General features: G+C 37.0%; 1 protein-coding gene across 1 annotated transcript; it reads left to right on the forward strand.

Moving 5' to 3' along the window:
* The first annotated feature begins 1,858 nt into the window (after positions 1-1,858).
* On the forward strand, positions 1,859-14,820 carry LOC121263714 (trafficking protein particle complex II-specific subunit 120 homolog). The gene is made up of 10 exons (XM_041166764.1): positions 1,859-2,466; positions 2,618-2,824; positions 2,950-3,132; positions 6,422-6,531; positions 8,856-8,915; positions 9,006-9,294; positions 10,595-10,890; positions 11,384-12,261; positions 13,094-14,041; positions 14,263-14,820. The coding sequence occupies exons 1-10, from the start codon at positions 2,056-2,058 to the stop codon at positions 14,481-14,483; spliced, it is 3,603 nt and encodes a 1,200-aa protein (XP_041022698.1). The 5' UTR covers positions 1,859-2,055; the 3' UTR covers positions 14,484-14,820.
* Positions 14,821-15,751: the final 931 nt, after the last annotated feature.

Below are 15,751 nucleotides of genomic sequence, written 5' to 3' on the forward strand. Positions count from 1 at the left end.
ACATTTAAAGTTTAATTATTTAAAAAATAAAGAATGAAAGGTTATTCTGTAATTTCAAAATACTTTTTTAAATATTAAATGTTTATGTTAATAGATTTTATAAAAGTGATAGACATAATTAGAAGTTATTTAATAAAATACATTTTCAGGTGTATCTTATATTTTAAGTGAATTCTTTTAAAAAGTAATTGACATAAAAAGTTACTCACATTAGATTGAGGTTTCGAAATTCAAGATAAAGATTTAGGTTTACATATTTCTTTTAAAGCCAAATATATTATTTATTATGAAAATGATAAATTTACATTTTTTTGCAATTAGTTTATAGCTTTAGTTAAATGAAAAGTAGTTACATAAAAAATTGAGATATTTTTTATACGAGAAAGTGGTATAATTATAAGGAAATTTTATAAAAGTAAATTTAAAAATTAATATGACTTCATTTGATACGTTAACTTTTATTTACAATAAAATTAGTTTTATAATATGACATATCATATCAAATTATGTCAATTTATGAGTTTATTTTTATGAAAATTTTTTATTTTTAAAATATTTTTCTTTATAAAAAAACATACAATTATACTGGTTTAAACCGAAATCAAAAGATCCTCAAAAAACAAAAAAACTGAAATCAAAAGATGTTATTTAAAAAAAAAGACGTAAAATAAGAAACTAATCCAGAGTCATTTAAATATCTACCCCACTCATTTATATTACGTAATTTGATTTATAACATTTAAATTTTAATCATTTAAAAAATTAATGAAAGATTATTTGTGTAATTTCAAAATACTTTTTTAAATATTAAATGCTTATGTTAATATATTTTATAGAATTGATAGAGATAATTATAAGTTATTTAATAAAATACTTTTTTTAGGTGTATTTTATATTTTAAGTGAATTATTTTAAAAAATAATTGACAGAAATAGTTACTCACATTAGATTGAGGTGTACAAAATTCAAGATAAAGATTTAGGCCTAGTTTGTTTGTAGAAAATATTTCATATAATTATTACAACTTTTTCAATTTCTAATATAAAATAAAATAAATAATTCAATTTTTTCAAATCTCAAAATAAAAATATTGTTAAAAAATATATTTTAACAATATTTTATTCAACTTTTTAATTTCAATCTCAATTCATCTGTGAAAACAAACGAACTGGGGTTAGGTTTGGATAGTAAATTGAGATGAGATTAGTTGAAATAAAAGGTAAAAGTTGAATAAAAATATTATTATTATTTTAAAATTTGAAAAAATTGAATTTTTTTATTGTATTTTATGTAAAAATTTGTAAAAATTATAATGATGAGATGGGATAAGACGAGATGGATTGAAAGTATTTCTTAATTTAAACTGAGCCTAAGGATTCTTTTGAGGAGTGAGATGAGAATTTTGTGAATAGTAATAAGATACTTTGAGTTAAGTATTTTTTGAGTTTTGGTAAATGAGAGAAAAAAATTAAATAAAATTATGTTTGGGAAAAAGATGTGATGAGATGAGAATTTTGAGATGAGATCTATTTCAAAACAAGTCTTAATTTTCTTTATAATAAAAATAATTTTATAATTTGACATATCATATCAAATTATGTCAATTTATAAATTTATTTTTATAAAATTTATCTGTCTCTAAAATATTTTTCTTTATAAAAAACATACAATTATATTGGTTTAAACTGAAATCAAAAGATCCTAAAAAAAAAAAAAAAACTGAAATCAAAAGATGTTATTTAAAAATAATTAAAAAATAAAATAAGAAACTAATCCAAAGTCACGTTGAGCGTGTGACCAAATTTACGGATTGAGATAAATAATATCATAAATTTAACCCGGCCGGGTGAGTTGATCAGAATCTCACCTCAAGCCTCAAGGCCTCTCCAGTTCCCCTTTGCTCACTGCCTCATAAGCAGCGCACCCTTCCCTCTCTCTCTCTTTCGCCATCGCTCTGTTAGAGTGACACTCTGGAATGTCGTCGATCCGAATGGTCTCGATCTGATACGCCCATTCCCACAACTAAACACCTGTATCCTTGACTCCGATCTGGAAATGGAGCCGGACGTCAGTATCGAGACCTCCTGCATGATCCGAATTGCGGTCCTGCCGATTGGAACGGTCCCGCCGAGTCTGCTGCGGGAGTACTGGTCGATGCTGCTCCGCCACCAGACCATCCCGCTCTCGGCGATTAGCTCTTTCTACACGGAGCACCAGAAGTCCCCCTTTGCCCACCAGCCCTGGGATTCCGGTAGCCTCCGGTTGAAGTTCGTTCTCGGTGGGTCCCCACCCAGCCCTTGGGAGGACTTCCAGTCCAACCGCAAGATCCTCGCCGTCATCGGAGTCTGTCACTGCCCTTCCTCCCCCGATCTCGACTCCGTCATCGACCTTTTCAACTCCGCTTGCAAGGCTTACTCCTCCGCACTCGTCCACAGCTGCTTTGCTTTTTGCCCCGACGATTCGCAGGTGCGTGTGCTTTCATTTTGCAGTTCTCGTGGCAGCGTAATTGGGAAAACAAGCAATCAAAGTTTTGTTTTTGTAATTGTTCGATTTTATATTAAGTTGGCGAAGTCAATGAAAATCGTGTGAGCAATGCTAAGTTTATGTCTCCTTTCAGCTGGAGGATGGCGGCAAAAAGGGTGGTAACTTGAGGTTGTTTCCTCCTGCCGATCTTCAAACTCAAGAGTTCCACTTGCAGACGATGATGCAAGACATTGCTGCCTCATTGTTGATGGAATTTGAAAAATGGGTTCTTAAGGCTGAATCTGCTGGAACTATACTAAAGACGCCATTAGATTCTCAAGCCACTCTCAGCTCAGAGGAGGTTTATGTTTAGGTGTCCTATAGGAATTTGACTAGTTAGATGTTCTCTCGAAGCTTCAACAAATTGTGAGATCCTGAAATTTTTTTAATGTTGCAACTTATTTTGTATTTGAAAAAAAAATGCAGGTTATCAAGGCCAAAAAGCGAAGGCTCGCCCGGGCACAAAAGACAATAGGTGACTATTGTTTGTTGGCAGGATCGCCTGTAGATGCCAATGCCCACTATTCTACTGCCCTAGAACTTGCAAGGTTGACTGGTGATTACTTTTGGTATGCCGGGGCATTGGAGGGTAGCGTTTGTGCGTTACTGGTATGAGTTTTTAGCAAAAAATATGTAATATGTATTTTTTTCATTTTCCATTTTCCTCCTAATGAATAATTAGTCCGTATCTAGTGTTTTTCTCCCTTTTTGTGTATGGCATGTCAAACATGACCAGACACCATGATAATAATCACTTGCATTTGATGCCTATACTGAAGACTAACAATAGGATTCAGTCCTTATTACGTTATAAACATGAAGAAGAATGCGTGGATAATGCCTTTTCATTACTGAACTGAGTATCTAATTGTACAGAAAGAGCTCTAGTCCAAGATCTTTTACGCTGCAAAGAACTCAAAACAATTGTTATGGATATGTCTAATGCACAGATTTTTCATAAAGACATTGATCTCTCATAAGAAAAAAGGATTTCTCATAGAGCACATAAATTTATTTATCTTTATGCATAGATCTTAATAAACTCTGATATTGTATGGTCATTGAGATGTGTTCTAATCCACTGACACTGTAGAACATCATGTTGGGAGTAATAATTGGGTGGGGACTATCACTTTTCTGGAAAAGTGTCGCAGAGGTAATTCTTGCATGGAAAATTTAAAAAGCCAAAAAATTTCATGGATTGGCTCAATCTGGTTATAAATTCGGATTTTGGTAATAATGATAGTTGGGAGCTGGTTATTGCATTGCGAAAGTGTTAGGAATCTTTGAGAATTGCTTAATGACTTTCAGCAACCTTTTGGGCTAGAACACTGCATGATATCTTTGGTTGTCATCGATTTTCGGGTATAGTTTTGAACAACATCAATTCATCAAGCAGACACTGTCCACTCTTATCCTGACAAAACTGTTTGATGCAGTTTAGTAGTTCTTGAGCATCCTTATGTTTGGTCAGAATAAACTTTTTATTTTTTATTTTTTATTTTTTTATATAAGTAAAAATATAGTAATATCAATAGGCATAACCGAGTACATTTGGTAGACAAGAGAGAACGCCTAGCCCATAATAGAGAGCCCCTAATGAACATCGCCCAAGAGGGAGAAATTAGAAACCTATCTGATATACACCAAGCCTTATTGGGACAAAACACACCTCCCCAAAGCAAAGCAAGTCACTCTAACTACCCCAACCCCTTCTTTCCCACACAATTAATACTCCACCCGAATGATTATACGAGGACGGAGGAAGGCTTTATGCCCTCCCTCTAGTCCTCCCTCGATTTATACTGCCTCCCTTTGCGTCGTAGTTGATCGCCCAAGTAAGATGCTTTGACTCCTTACTCTTCTTAAATCTTGGTTTTGTTTCAAGCAAGTGACCCGCCTCAATTGCAGTGAGTAGTGCTGTGAATGGGTCGTCAAATCCTCCACATGTAATCCCCACACATTGTTGTATCTCATTAACCTTTTGCAAAACCCAATCCGATGATGATCCAACTATATTGTTTAACGGAGGAAGAGATAACAAGGGGACAACATCTTCTCCAGACATAACTCCTAACTGTACACCAGGCCCTAAACATTAATCCTCGCAAGGCACTAATGACAAACCCATATTTTCCCCCCATCTCTTGCATTCAAATCTCGTACCTCCTCAACAACTCTATTGGTTCTCTCCAATGGTGAGATCACTGTCACCATTGGAGGTTCTAGGTTGGCAGCAAGTCTTGGCAGTACATCAAGTTCCTTCACCTCCAGTGACCCTTTATGTGAAACTTTGATGGACCCTACATCTCCTTCAGACCTCGGCGTTACACCATTTTCCTTCAACTCCGATGTGGGAGCCATAGTTTTTCGGGGAGAACACTGACCAAGGGTGTAACACTGACTATCAACCTTTCTTGTGTTACCTGTGGCAAAAGGCATTCCATTACAGATGTCTCTACACCGATACCAGACGTAGAACCCACTTTGAATGACCTGGTTTTCCTTTTGACTTGCCACACCCTCATGGATCTGGTTATAGGGACAGGGCCGAAACTAATTTTCCGTTTTCCTTCATCTGATTTTAAAGAATTCAGGCCTATCTTGGGCTTGTTTCTTACAACCTTGTTGCCTCTAGCTGAAAGCAAGTTTATTTTCGTAGACAAGAAAGCAATCGTTGCCTTCAACTCGATAAGCTGGGTTTCCATCTCCTTTAATGTATTGTGCAACTCTTTTTCAACCTTACTACCATACTCCTCTTTTTTAGAGGAGTCGTAACCCTTCCGCTCGTTCTGAGCTTGCGTGATCTGCAGACCACTTTCACAGTTTCCCTTTTTGCCTCTGGTATCAAACTGAGTCATTGAATCATGACCTATCTTCAGAGCTGCCGCATATGATCACCTCGCCACCGTGGTTGTGTTTGGGTCTTTTTGTTTCAACTCCAAGTTGATGTTCTCATGACCAGATGTCCTCTTTTGGCTTTCCTTCCTTGACCCATCAACATCAATGGAGAAAAACATAGCAGCAGCCCTGCATAATTCAATAGCAAACTTCTCCCAACCCAAACCTTCATACCCTTCAGGAATGACCACATCACTCTGCCGGCCTCCTCCACCATATTCGGTGACAATTAGATACCTACCATGCATGTTAGAGCATCGTTGACTCACGAAGGCTCTGTTTCCTTTGTGCAAATGTTTTGTGAATTCCGAATTTCTCCTCGCCTATAACACTGCTTCCAACGTAACCACTAGCCACCCTATACCACTATGGCCCATAGCTACAAACCTCCAAACCCTTCTACTACTCTCCACAATTTTTAATGAGGACCTCCATGCTTCTGGTAAAATCTCAAAAGCCTTCGATTCCACCCAAAAGCGCACCAACTGACTCTTATTAATCTCAAACCTTCGATTTCAGATGCAGGGGCTTCCCAAGCTTCATTCCTCTCGAATGTTTATGCAAAATATATGAGCATAGGTCTTTGGTGTAGATCTGAGGCAGATCTAAAGATCAATTGGAAACCGAGAGGAGCACGGCTGAAGAAGAAGGATCTATGTGGTTTACCTGTAAAAACGAAGCCCAACTGCAACTTGGCAGCCCAAGAGTGTATGATCGGCAATTTCTGTGCGAGATAGCGATGGAGCTGGCCTAATTTCCGGCGACACGGAGAAAAAACTTTCTTGAGTTTTAGTTGTCCCAAGAATAAACTTAATGCAGTGAACAGTCATTATAAATGTCAAATATCTGATTTCTTGAGTCTTACTAAGGTTATCTCTTGATTGGTATTAGATCCTTGCTTGCAGACCTTGTGCACCAGCGCTTCTATGCCCTTGGTTCACGTACCAATTGTTTCTTAAGAGTTATTTCTTTATTTATGTATTTTTACTTTTAACAGATAGATCGCATGGGCCTAAACGATCCTGGTTTGGAGGATGGAGTTAGATATCAGTACAATAGTGCCATTTTGCATTACAGGAAATCGTTTATTCAAGACAATGCTCAGAGGTAGTTGATGCTTATTTCATTTTTTTTGGCAATGCACCCTTCTTTTTAGGAACAAGTCCATGACTACAATTCTTCTCAGAACATTACTATTTACTTCAATGTTTTGCATATATCACTTACAAACTCTTTCATTTATTACATCTATTTGTATGGTGGATTTCCCTAGTGATAGATTCTGTATGTCTTGCCTTTGCTTTGTTCCTTTTATTTGCCAAGCTTTTGTGTCGCTCACAAAAATGAAAAAAATAAATAAGATAAGTTGTTTGCAATCAAATTTGAATTGGTGAAGCTTAAAATGTACACCCCAATTTGCTAGGTTCTATACAGTAATGGTGATGTGGTGTATACTATGTCCAACAACGCCCTCAGATCTGGTTTCAATGATAATCAGAGTTCTTATAAAATAGATAGTTAATGAAATAGAATTACACCCCCAATAGATAAACTAAGGAAACGCCGACTCATCGTGTTGGATTGGTGTTATATGTGCAAGAAAAGTGGAGAGTTTGTGGATCACCTATAAATTATAATTGCATTGTGACGTGGCTATGAGTTTGTGGAATGATATCTTTGTTAGAGCTGGCAAGGCCTCTGGGGTAATTCTCAAATTGCAACTATGTGAAAGATGATTCCAATTTGTCGATGGTGGTGCATATGGATGGAGAGGAATGGTTGCAGCTTTAAGGATTGTGAACGGACAATGGATGAGCTTAGAACTTTTTTCTTCAAACTTTATTCCATTGGTCGATTGTAATAGACTTTAACAGCATGAACGTACATGTGATACCCTATATGATATGGATAAGAGTAGGTGGTGTATGGGATCCCATATTGCTTGGGAATGAGAAGTTCTTGCTCTTTATAAGGTTTCAATGGGGCTCCAATTGCATCATTGATTAGTCCTTTTTGGAGTATAGGTCATGTGGTTTATGCCTTTTATTGGGGTGTTACAAATGGTATCAGAGCCTATCCCAACCAGAAATGTGGGACTTGAGCCGTGCCACCTACAATGGACAGGCCCGACGAGGGCGTCGGGAATTTAAGGGGGGTAGATTGTGATACCCCATATGATATGGATAAGGGTAGGTGGTGTATGTGATCCCATATTGCTTGAGAATGTGAAGTTCTTGCTCTTTATAAGGTTCTAATGGGGCTCCAATTGTATCATTGACTAGTCCTTTTTAGAATATAGGTCATGTGGTTTATGCTTTCTATTGGGGTGTTACAAACCACATTGCTTAGAAATGAGAAGTTCTTACTCTTTATAAGGTTCCAATGAGGCTTCAATTGTATCATTGACTAGTCCTTTTTGGAATATAGGTCATGTGGTTTATGCCTTCTATTGGGGTGTTACAGTACATGATTTCCTTATATCTTTAGATACCCATCCATAGGTGTTGGTCTTATATATGTCCCGTGTACTTGGCTTCACATTTTTTTAATAAAATTCGTATTTACGAATAAAAAAATCTATTTCATTAAGGTTCTGATTTGCATTCTACAAATTACTCTCAAGGGGGTGAGTGTAAAATGATCTATACACAGGCTAGCAAGAAGACAATTGGGAAAAATCCTATTTATAATTCTGGTGTTCATGACAGCATATATAGGTCTACTTCTAGCCTACAAGAAGAGAAATGTGGTGAGGATGATATAATATACTGATTTTGGCCGTACAAGGGGTGTATTGCTTTCTGGTTTTTGGTACACTACACAGCCATCAAATAAGTTTGCCGTTTTGGCGAACAAGAAGGATATCCCCAGGCTAGGACTTTAGAAAACTGATTTCTTTGTGCTGTCCCTTTTTGGCTTTCCTAAGCTGCTGCTAGCAGACCTCTGTATTGATAACAAGTATATTTTAGATTTTTGTTAAAACTCTTAAGAGGAATAACATGTTTCTGGGGCTCGGTCTTCCAATGATGGTACGAGATAGTATTGTGCAAACAAGTTGATATATGGTTCTTGCTCTCCTCATAAGAGAAGTGGCAATAGGACCTTTTATCCTGTTAGCCTCTTTTTTTTTTTTGGCTCAAATTTGCTCTTGGGCTCTTGCCTATTCTGATTATCAATAAAAACATTTTTGGCTCTATTTTTTTCGATTAAGATGGCTATGATAAGTGTCAAATACATGTTACTGATAAAAAAAATCAAATACATGTGGTTGTAAAATGTATATGCTCGATACATTCTGCATGTGGTTGTAAAATGTATATGCTCGATACATTCTTCTGCTTCAGTAACAGAAACTTGGGCTTTTTGTCACAGAAACTGCTTGAAAGTTGCTAATACTATCGGTATTATTTAATTCAATGTTTTCTGTGCAGAGTTTCACCCTTAAGTTTTGAACTTGAGGCTACACTGAAATTGGCAAGGTTTCTTTGCAGGTGAAGTTATTAACCTTTACGTGTAGTATAAGATCTTCTTCCTGAACTAATTTCTTCATTTTTCCTCTCTTCTTCTTTTATTTTTTACAGAAGAGAGCTGGCTAGGGAGGTAGTCGAGTTGTTGACCAATGCTGCTGATGGTGCAAAATCATTGATTGATGCCAGTGATAGGCTCATATTATTCATTGAAATAGCCCGTTTATATGGCACTCTCGGTTATCAGCGAAAAGCTGCCTTCTTTTCAAGGCAGGTTGCTCAGTTGTATCTGCAACAAGAAAATAGAGTGGCTGCTATTAGCGCAATGCAAGTTTTGGCAATGACAACAAAGGCATATCGTGTTCAAAGTAGAGCATCCATCTCCGAAAATACTCTACCCGATGTGAGTTTACAAGTACTAAGCAATAAATCTCGTCAAATTTGGGGAATTGAGAGAGCATATTATCTCAACTGTTGGCACAACTTATGAATTTTAGACACCAGTTTGTCTTTTTTATGTTGGTAGTAAAGCATCCATGATTTTAGTTGTCTCATAGTACTGGCTGAAATTGGTCTGTTATCTTGATTGAGTTCTGTCACCTAACCAAGTTAATTTCTGCCTGAAGATGGATCTCCTGGTAACGCCTACAAGTCATCAATCTAACCAAGACTTTTAGCATTGAAACTCTGTTTGTGTGACCTCAAATCGTTGATGTCAAAGATTGAAAAAAGCTTGGGTATCAGATAGATGTATGAAATACAATCATCTCCACCTTGTAGAATCATTCAAATTTTTCCGATCTCCATGAGGCCTTTCTACAATAACTGAGGCTCAAATTGAGGACAGGACTATAATCCTTGGACCATCTTTGGGAAGTCTTTTGTGCTTTAAGGGCTATATAAGTCTTCTTTTTTTCAGCACAAAACAACGAGAAATCATCTACTCTGTGAATAACAAATACTAATGACTTGCTGGTGAAAGTGAACCTCTTTTTAATCATTTACTCTTGAAGTGAACAGTAACAAAATGACATTTTTTTCACCTTTTGAAACAAATGTTATGATAATACTGACCTTGCTTGGGGATTCCCTATTATTGACGTTGATTTATGGAAGACCTTTTTTTTAAATAACTCTGAACCATATTTTTCTTATATGAGCTTATGTTGGTTCTGTTATTGGTGGGGCTGCTTCAGTTAGGAGTACCAAGTTGAACAACCATAGATGAAAGGTTCCGCTGAATTTTTTTTGCTTATAAAAAAAGGGTTCCGCCGAATTTTACGTCACATGCTGTGTAATCTGATAATCTGGCTCAGACGGTGTGTCTCACTCAGTTTACAGGCAATGACTCGGTGATTTAAATTTGTTTCAGTTGTAGTAAGGAGCTTAACATTAGGCTATGGAATAATATGCTAACTTACTTTGTGGCCTGTTGTGTTTAATAATATGCTTGTGTTAGTTTTGTTTTCTAGGAGGTTAGAAGTATGGTTTAACTAGGTGCACTCTCTCATATACTACTGTGTACTTGGGCTATGCCTATTTTTATATCAATACAATCTTTCTTGTAAAAAAAATGAAGTTAGAAGTATGGTTTCAGCCTTTTCTTTTCCTTTGATAAATTTATGTTCAATTGAAGAAAAAAACATCTGCACTGCTTATACCTAAGATAATTTTTTTCATATTCTTCTTTTGTTTCTATACAGAAGCAAGTTGGATCGAGTCATGCCGATGGTGGAAAAGTGCATCATCAGTCAGTAGTATCCCTATTCGAGTCTCAATGGAGTACTCTCCAAATGGTTGTGTTAAGAGAGATTCTGATCTCTGCAGTTCGTGCAGGAGATCCTCTTGCTGCATGGAGTGCAGCATCACGCCTACTAAGATCTTACTACCCTTTAATTACACCTGCTGGGCAAAATGGCCTTGCTAGTGCACTTTCAAATTCAGCGGATAGGCTTCCATCAGGAACTCGCTGTGCTGATCCTGCCTTACCTTTCATAAGGTGATCAAAAGTTGATTATATTTTCCCAGCAAAGCTTGATAATGAGAAAATAATTTACTGAGTCTTAGTCCTTGCAATGTGGAGGCTTTGTGCATATAAATAGTGCATCTTGAATTCTAATTATCTTCACCCATCTTGTTATCCTGATGATACTGTGTGCTGCATATTATTTGAAATATAATCAAAACTAGTCTGTGTTTGAATTGCTTTTGAAAAAAGAGAATATTTTTTTGTAAGTTTGGTTATGTTGTTTTTTAAGCTGATTTAGCATGTGTATTTGAATTCCAATAAATTTCCAATAGTTTGGTACTCGCTTTTGGTTTTGAAAACATATGAATGCTTTCCCACCTGTGAAGAACTTTTTCGTTGATAGAGTCATCTTGATCAGTCATGTGATTGATCGGAGCAAATCACTGTTAGAGTATGTCATTTTTATTTTAGTTTATATGAGGAATGACATAGATAATGATATGTTAATTTGAATGGATTGCAGGTTGTATTCTTTTCCTCTCCATCCCTCACAAATAGACATTGTAAAACGCAATCCGGCAAGAGAAGATTGGTGGGCTGGATCTGCTCCTTCTGGGCCTTTTATTTATACACCATTCAGCAAAGGAGAGTCAAATAATAGCAGCAAGCACGAGCTGATCTGGGTGGTTGGAGAACCCGTCCAAGTCTTGGTGGAGTTAGCTAATCCATGTGGCTTTGACTTGAGGGTTGATAGCATCTATCTTTCCGTGCATTCAGAAAACTTTGATGCTTTCCCAGTTAGTGTGAATCTTCCACCTAATTCATCTAAGGTGATCACCTTATCAGGAATCCCAACTTCGGTGGGTCCAGTGACAATCCCTGGGTGCATAGTTCATTGTTTTGGTGTTATCACCGAACACCTGTTTAGGGATGTTGACAATCTTTTGCTTGGAGCAACACAAGGACTCGTGCTTTCTGACCCTTTTCGATGCTGTGGATCTGCGAAGTTGAGGAATGTATTTGTTCCAAATATTTCTGTTGTACCACCGCTGCCATTGCTAGTGTCACATGTTGTTGGCGGTGATGGTGCAATTATATTATATGAAGGTGAAATCCGTGATGTATGGATTAACCTAGCCAATGCAGGTACAGTTCCAGTTGAGCAGGCACATATTTCACTATCAGGGAAAAACCAAGACTCGGTAATCTCAGTGGCATATGAAACCTTAAAGGCTTCCCTCCCTTTGAATCCTGGTGCAGAAGTGACTATTCCTGTGACCTTAAAAGCCTGGCAGCTTGCCTTTGTGGACTCTGATGCTGCAACCGGCAAGAGTGCCTTGGGTAGCATGGTGAGGCAATCGAGAGATGGAAATAGCCCCACGTTATTGATCCATTATGCAGGTAACTTTATGAAACATTATAAAGAAAAGAAGGCTTTGCCTATTCCTTTATTTACATTAATAACATTTATTTTTCCTATATATAAAAAAAAAATTTCAACTTCCAGCGCTAAGCTGTCTCACCGTCCCAGCTATCATGCCACCTGTACTAAAACACAATAATCTAGGGAGGCAACGTGCTAGGCTTTGGCGGTTTGTATGCGTTAAGCTGGTAGGCGAAACATCTATAGTGAATGTATAAAAATAACTCCTCAGATAACATTTAAATTGTTGAGCTGCACAAAAATATGATGATTGATTCTGTTTGGTGAATTGTTTTCAGTCATCCGTAGTCCAGTTAACTTGATCTAGTTCAAAATTTTGGCCAGCCATTTGTTAGCTAATACATTATATTACATTATTGTGCTCATTCTTCTACTGTAGAAATCTCCACAAAATTTCATGCATTGTTAGCTAATACATTACGTTACATTATTGTGCTCATTCTTCAACTGTTGAAATCTCCACAAAATTTCATGCTTTGTGTTTTGTTGTGGAGGAACAATTGACATTTTTTTGGAATTTGAAAATGAATCATTAACACGTATCCAGATATGGAAGTCTTCTATTGGTGTGCTTTGCCTTTTGAACATCTTCAAATTGTGGTTTTTCATATATTCTCCTAGCTAAGAAAAGGAGGCAGAATAATTGGTTTCTTTTGAATTTTAGGTTTTTTTGGTAACATTGTAACCATTGCATGTGCTCCCTGCAAATACCATTTGTGTAAGTGAGTTGCATAAATGTTTGAAAATTGTACTTTCTGATGGTAATATTCTTTTCATTTTGCTTCTTAGGGCCACTGTCAAATTCTGGAGATCCTCCAACAAGTGGATCTGTTGTGCCTCCTGGTAGACGACTGGTTGTTCCCTTGCATATTTGTGTCTTGCAGGGTTTGTCCTTTGTGAAGGCCCGCTTACTTTCAATGGAAATTCCCGCACATGTTGGTGAAGACCTTCCTAAGCCTGTTCGTGTGGATAATATCTATAATGAAGGAGCTATTGGTTCTGAAGGTAAAATGGAGAGATTGGTGAAAATCGATCCTTTTAGAGGAAGTTGGGGACTTCGTTTTCTTGAACTGGAGTTGTCTAATCCGACTGATGTTGTGTTTGACATAAGTGTTTCAGTCCAGTTGGAAAACTCTAGCAATGAGGATACCCTTTCCACGGACCAGGGTTCTGCTGAATATGGTTATCCTAAATCAAGAATTGATAGGGATTGCTCTGCAAGGGTTCTAATACCATTAGAGCATTTTAAATTACCAATTCTTGATGATTCCTTCTTTATGAAGGATATTCAGGCAGATGGGCCTGCCAGTGGCAGAAATTCTAGTTTTTCAGAAAAAAATAATAAGGCTGAACTGAATGCTTCTATCAAGAACCTCATATCTAAAATAAAGGTTCGGTGGAATTCAGGGCGGAATAGCTCTGGAGAATTAAATATCAAGGATGCTATACAGGCAGCACTCCAAACATCTGTAATGGATGTGCTGCTGCCAGATCCTTTGACATTTGGCTTCAGGCTTGTTAGAAGCAGTCTTGATTCCGCAAAACTCGATTCTCCAAAAGAGTCAGTGCTCTCTTCTGCTTTTAAAGGTTCTGTGCTGGCGCATGACATGACTCCTATGGAAGTTCTGGTTCGTAATAACACTAAGGATATGATTAAAATGCGACTCAGCATCACATGCAGAGATGTTGCAGGAGAAAATTGTATAGAAGGTGCCAAGGCAACTGTCTTATGGGCTGGTGAGTTTCTTTCATAATGCATCTATTTCTATGTTTTGGTTTCACGAATATACTTAGGATCCTGCCTATATTTTAATTTTGAAACAGTATGTGCTAATTTGGTTTTATGGGAATCTTAAAGTGTAACTTACAAGATGCAAGACAAGTTGCTTTGTATATTTCCATTACCAAAGATCTCTTGAATAGCGTGTTATTATTATTATTTTCTAAATTTGTTGTAGGTGTTCTGAGTGGGATCACCATGGAAATTCCTCCTCTTCAAGAAAGCAAGCATTCTTTCTCTTTGTATTTTCTTGTCCCCGGTGAATATACAGTGGTAGCTGCTGCATTGATAGATGATGCTAATGACATCCTCAGGGCTCGAGCTCGGACTGATTTCCCTGATGAGCCAATTTTCTGTTGTGGACCTCCATATAATGTCCGTGTCATTGGGACTGCATGACATTTTTTGGTCCGTCTTTATTGATTGGATAACCTCATAGCAAATCATTGTAGATTAAGGAAAGCTGCTCAAAGTAGACAAAATTGCCAATTTTTTTATTTGGCAGCTGCATGAATCGTGCATTGGCTTTCTTCCTCAACTCTTCAACCCCGCCTTCCATCTTAAAATGAAGTTTTTCTGTCTGTGTGTTTCTGACAAGTGTATAACTTAAGTCTCTGTATTGGTTTGTAAATCCATGTCTGAAACGCTTTCCTTTTTTTTTTTTTTTTTTGGTTCTTGTCAGGAGTTTCCTTTAGTACTTAATCTTGAAATAAGTTGACACTTTTTACACGTAAAAGAAATTGATTGTTAGGTGGTGATCTTATTGTTCGAAAACAAAATTATCAGGAACCTGTGACTCATTGTTGAACATTGCTTTGGTGAATTTTCTGATTGATTGGGAACGGATGCAGGGTGAAGTAATGCCTAACAGAAATTTGAAACTCTTGGAATCATTGCTGCTTGAATCAGATCTTCGTGAGGAACTTTTACCCTCGTCTAAAACACTCAAGGTATTGAGATAAAAGCATGCAGAATGAAGCTTCTCTTCAGGTTTAAATTAACGGTTCGAGCCATGCATCAGGACACCGGTTTTGTTAAAACTTTGCTGCCTCAACATCAAAGCAATTCAAGGTTATTATTTCACGTTATTAGTGTCTACCTTCAGATATGATTGGATTTTGTTAAACAATTAAAATGCGTGTGGACATAAATGAACTATGCAAGATTTCAGATAATTGGCTCCTTTTTTTTTTTTTAATTTTTAATTTTTTTCGTTTTGTTAGATATGTTCAATATTTTGAGCAACTCAACCCCAAGTGGTGAAGGCCTTTGTCTTGGGGTATCATTCCCTTCAAGGTCTAAGGTTTAACACCTCATGGGTGTAAACAATCATTTGGAGTCACATCCCCTAATCAGAGCCAGCGATTTACCCAGTTCCATATAGGAAAACCTTTGAGTGTGTAGTGTACGGAGCCAGGATTTACTCTACTGGGATGGGTTCAAAATGTCTGCTTTGGAGAAGTTCCTCGACATTAAAAAAAAAACCTACCGATTGTTGCAATACGCATGCATGAATGATTTTGTTAGTAATTTTGCAATTTAAATAGATGTGAATCGAACAGCACTAGGAGGCTTTAATGTCTTTCCATTTCCCCTTTCCAAATTCTGCGAACATATAGGGACGACACCTTGATGGTTTGAAAAAAATTAAGCACTGTTGTTGAGAC

The sequence above is a fragment of the Juglans microcarpa x Juglans regia genome, chromosome 4S (assembly GCF_004785595.1).
Source record: "Juglans microcarpa x Juglans regia isolate MS1-56 chromosome 4S, Jm3101_v1.0, whole genome shotgun sequence".
Classification (NCBI taxonomy): Eukaryota; Viridiplantae; Streptophyta; class Magnoliopsida; order Fagales; family Juglandaceae; genus Juglans; species Juglans microcarpa x Juglans regia.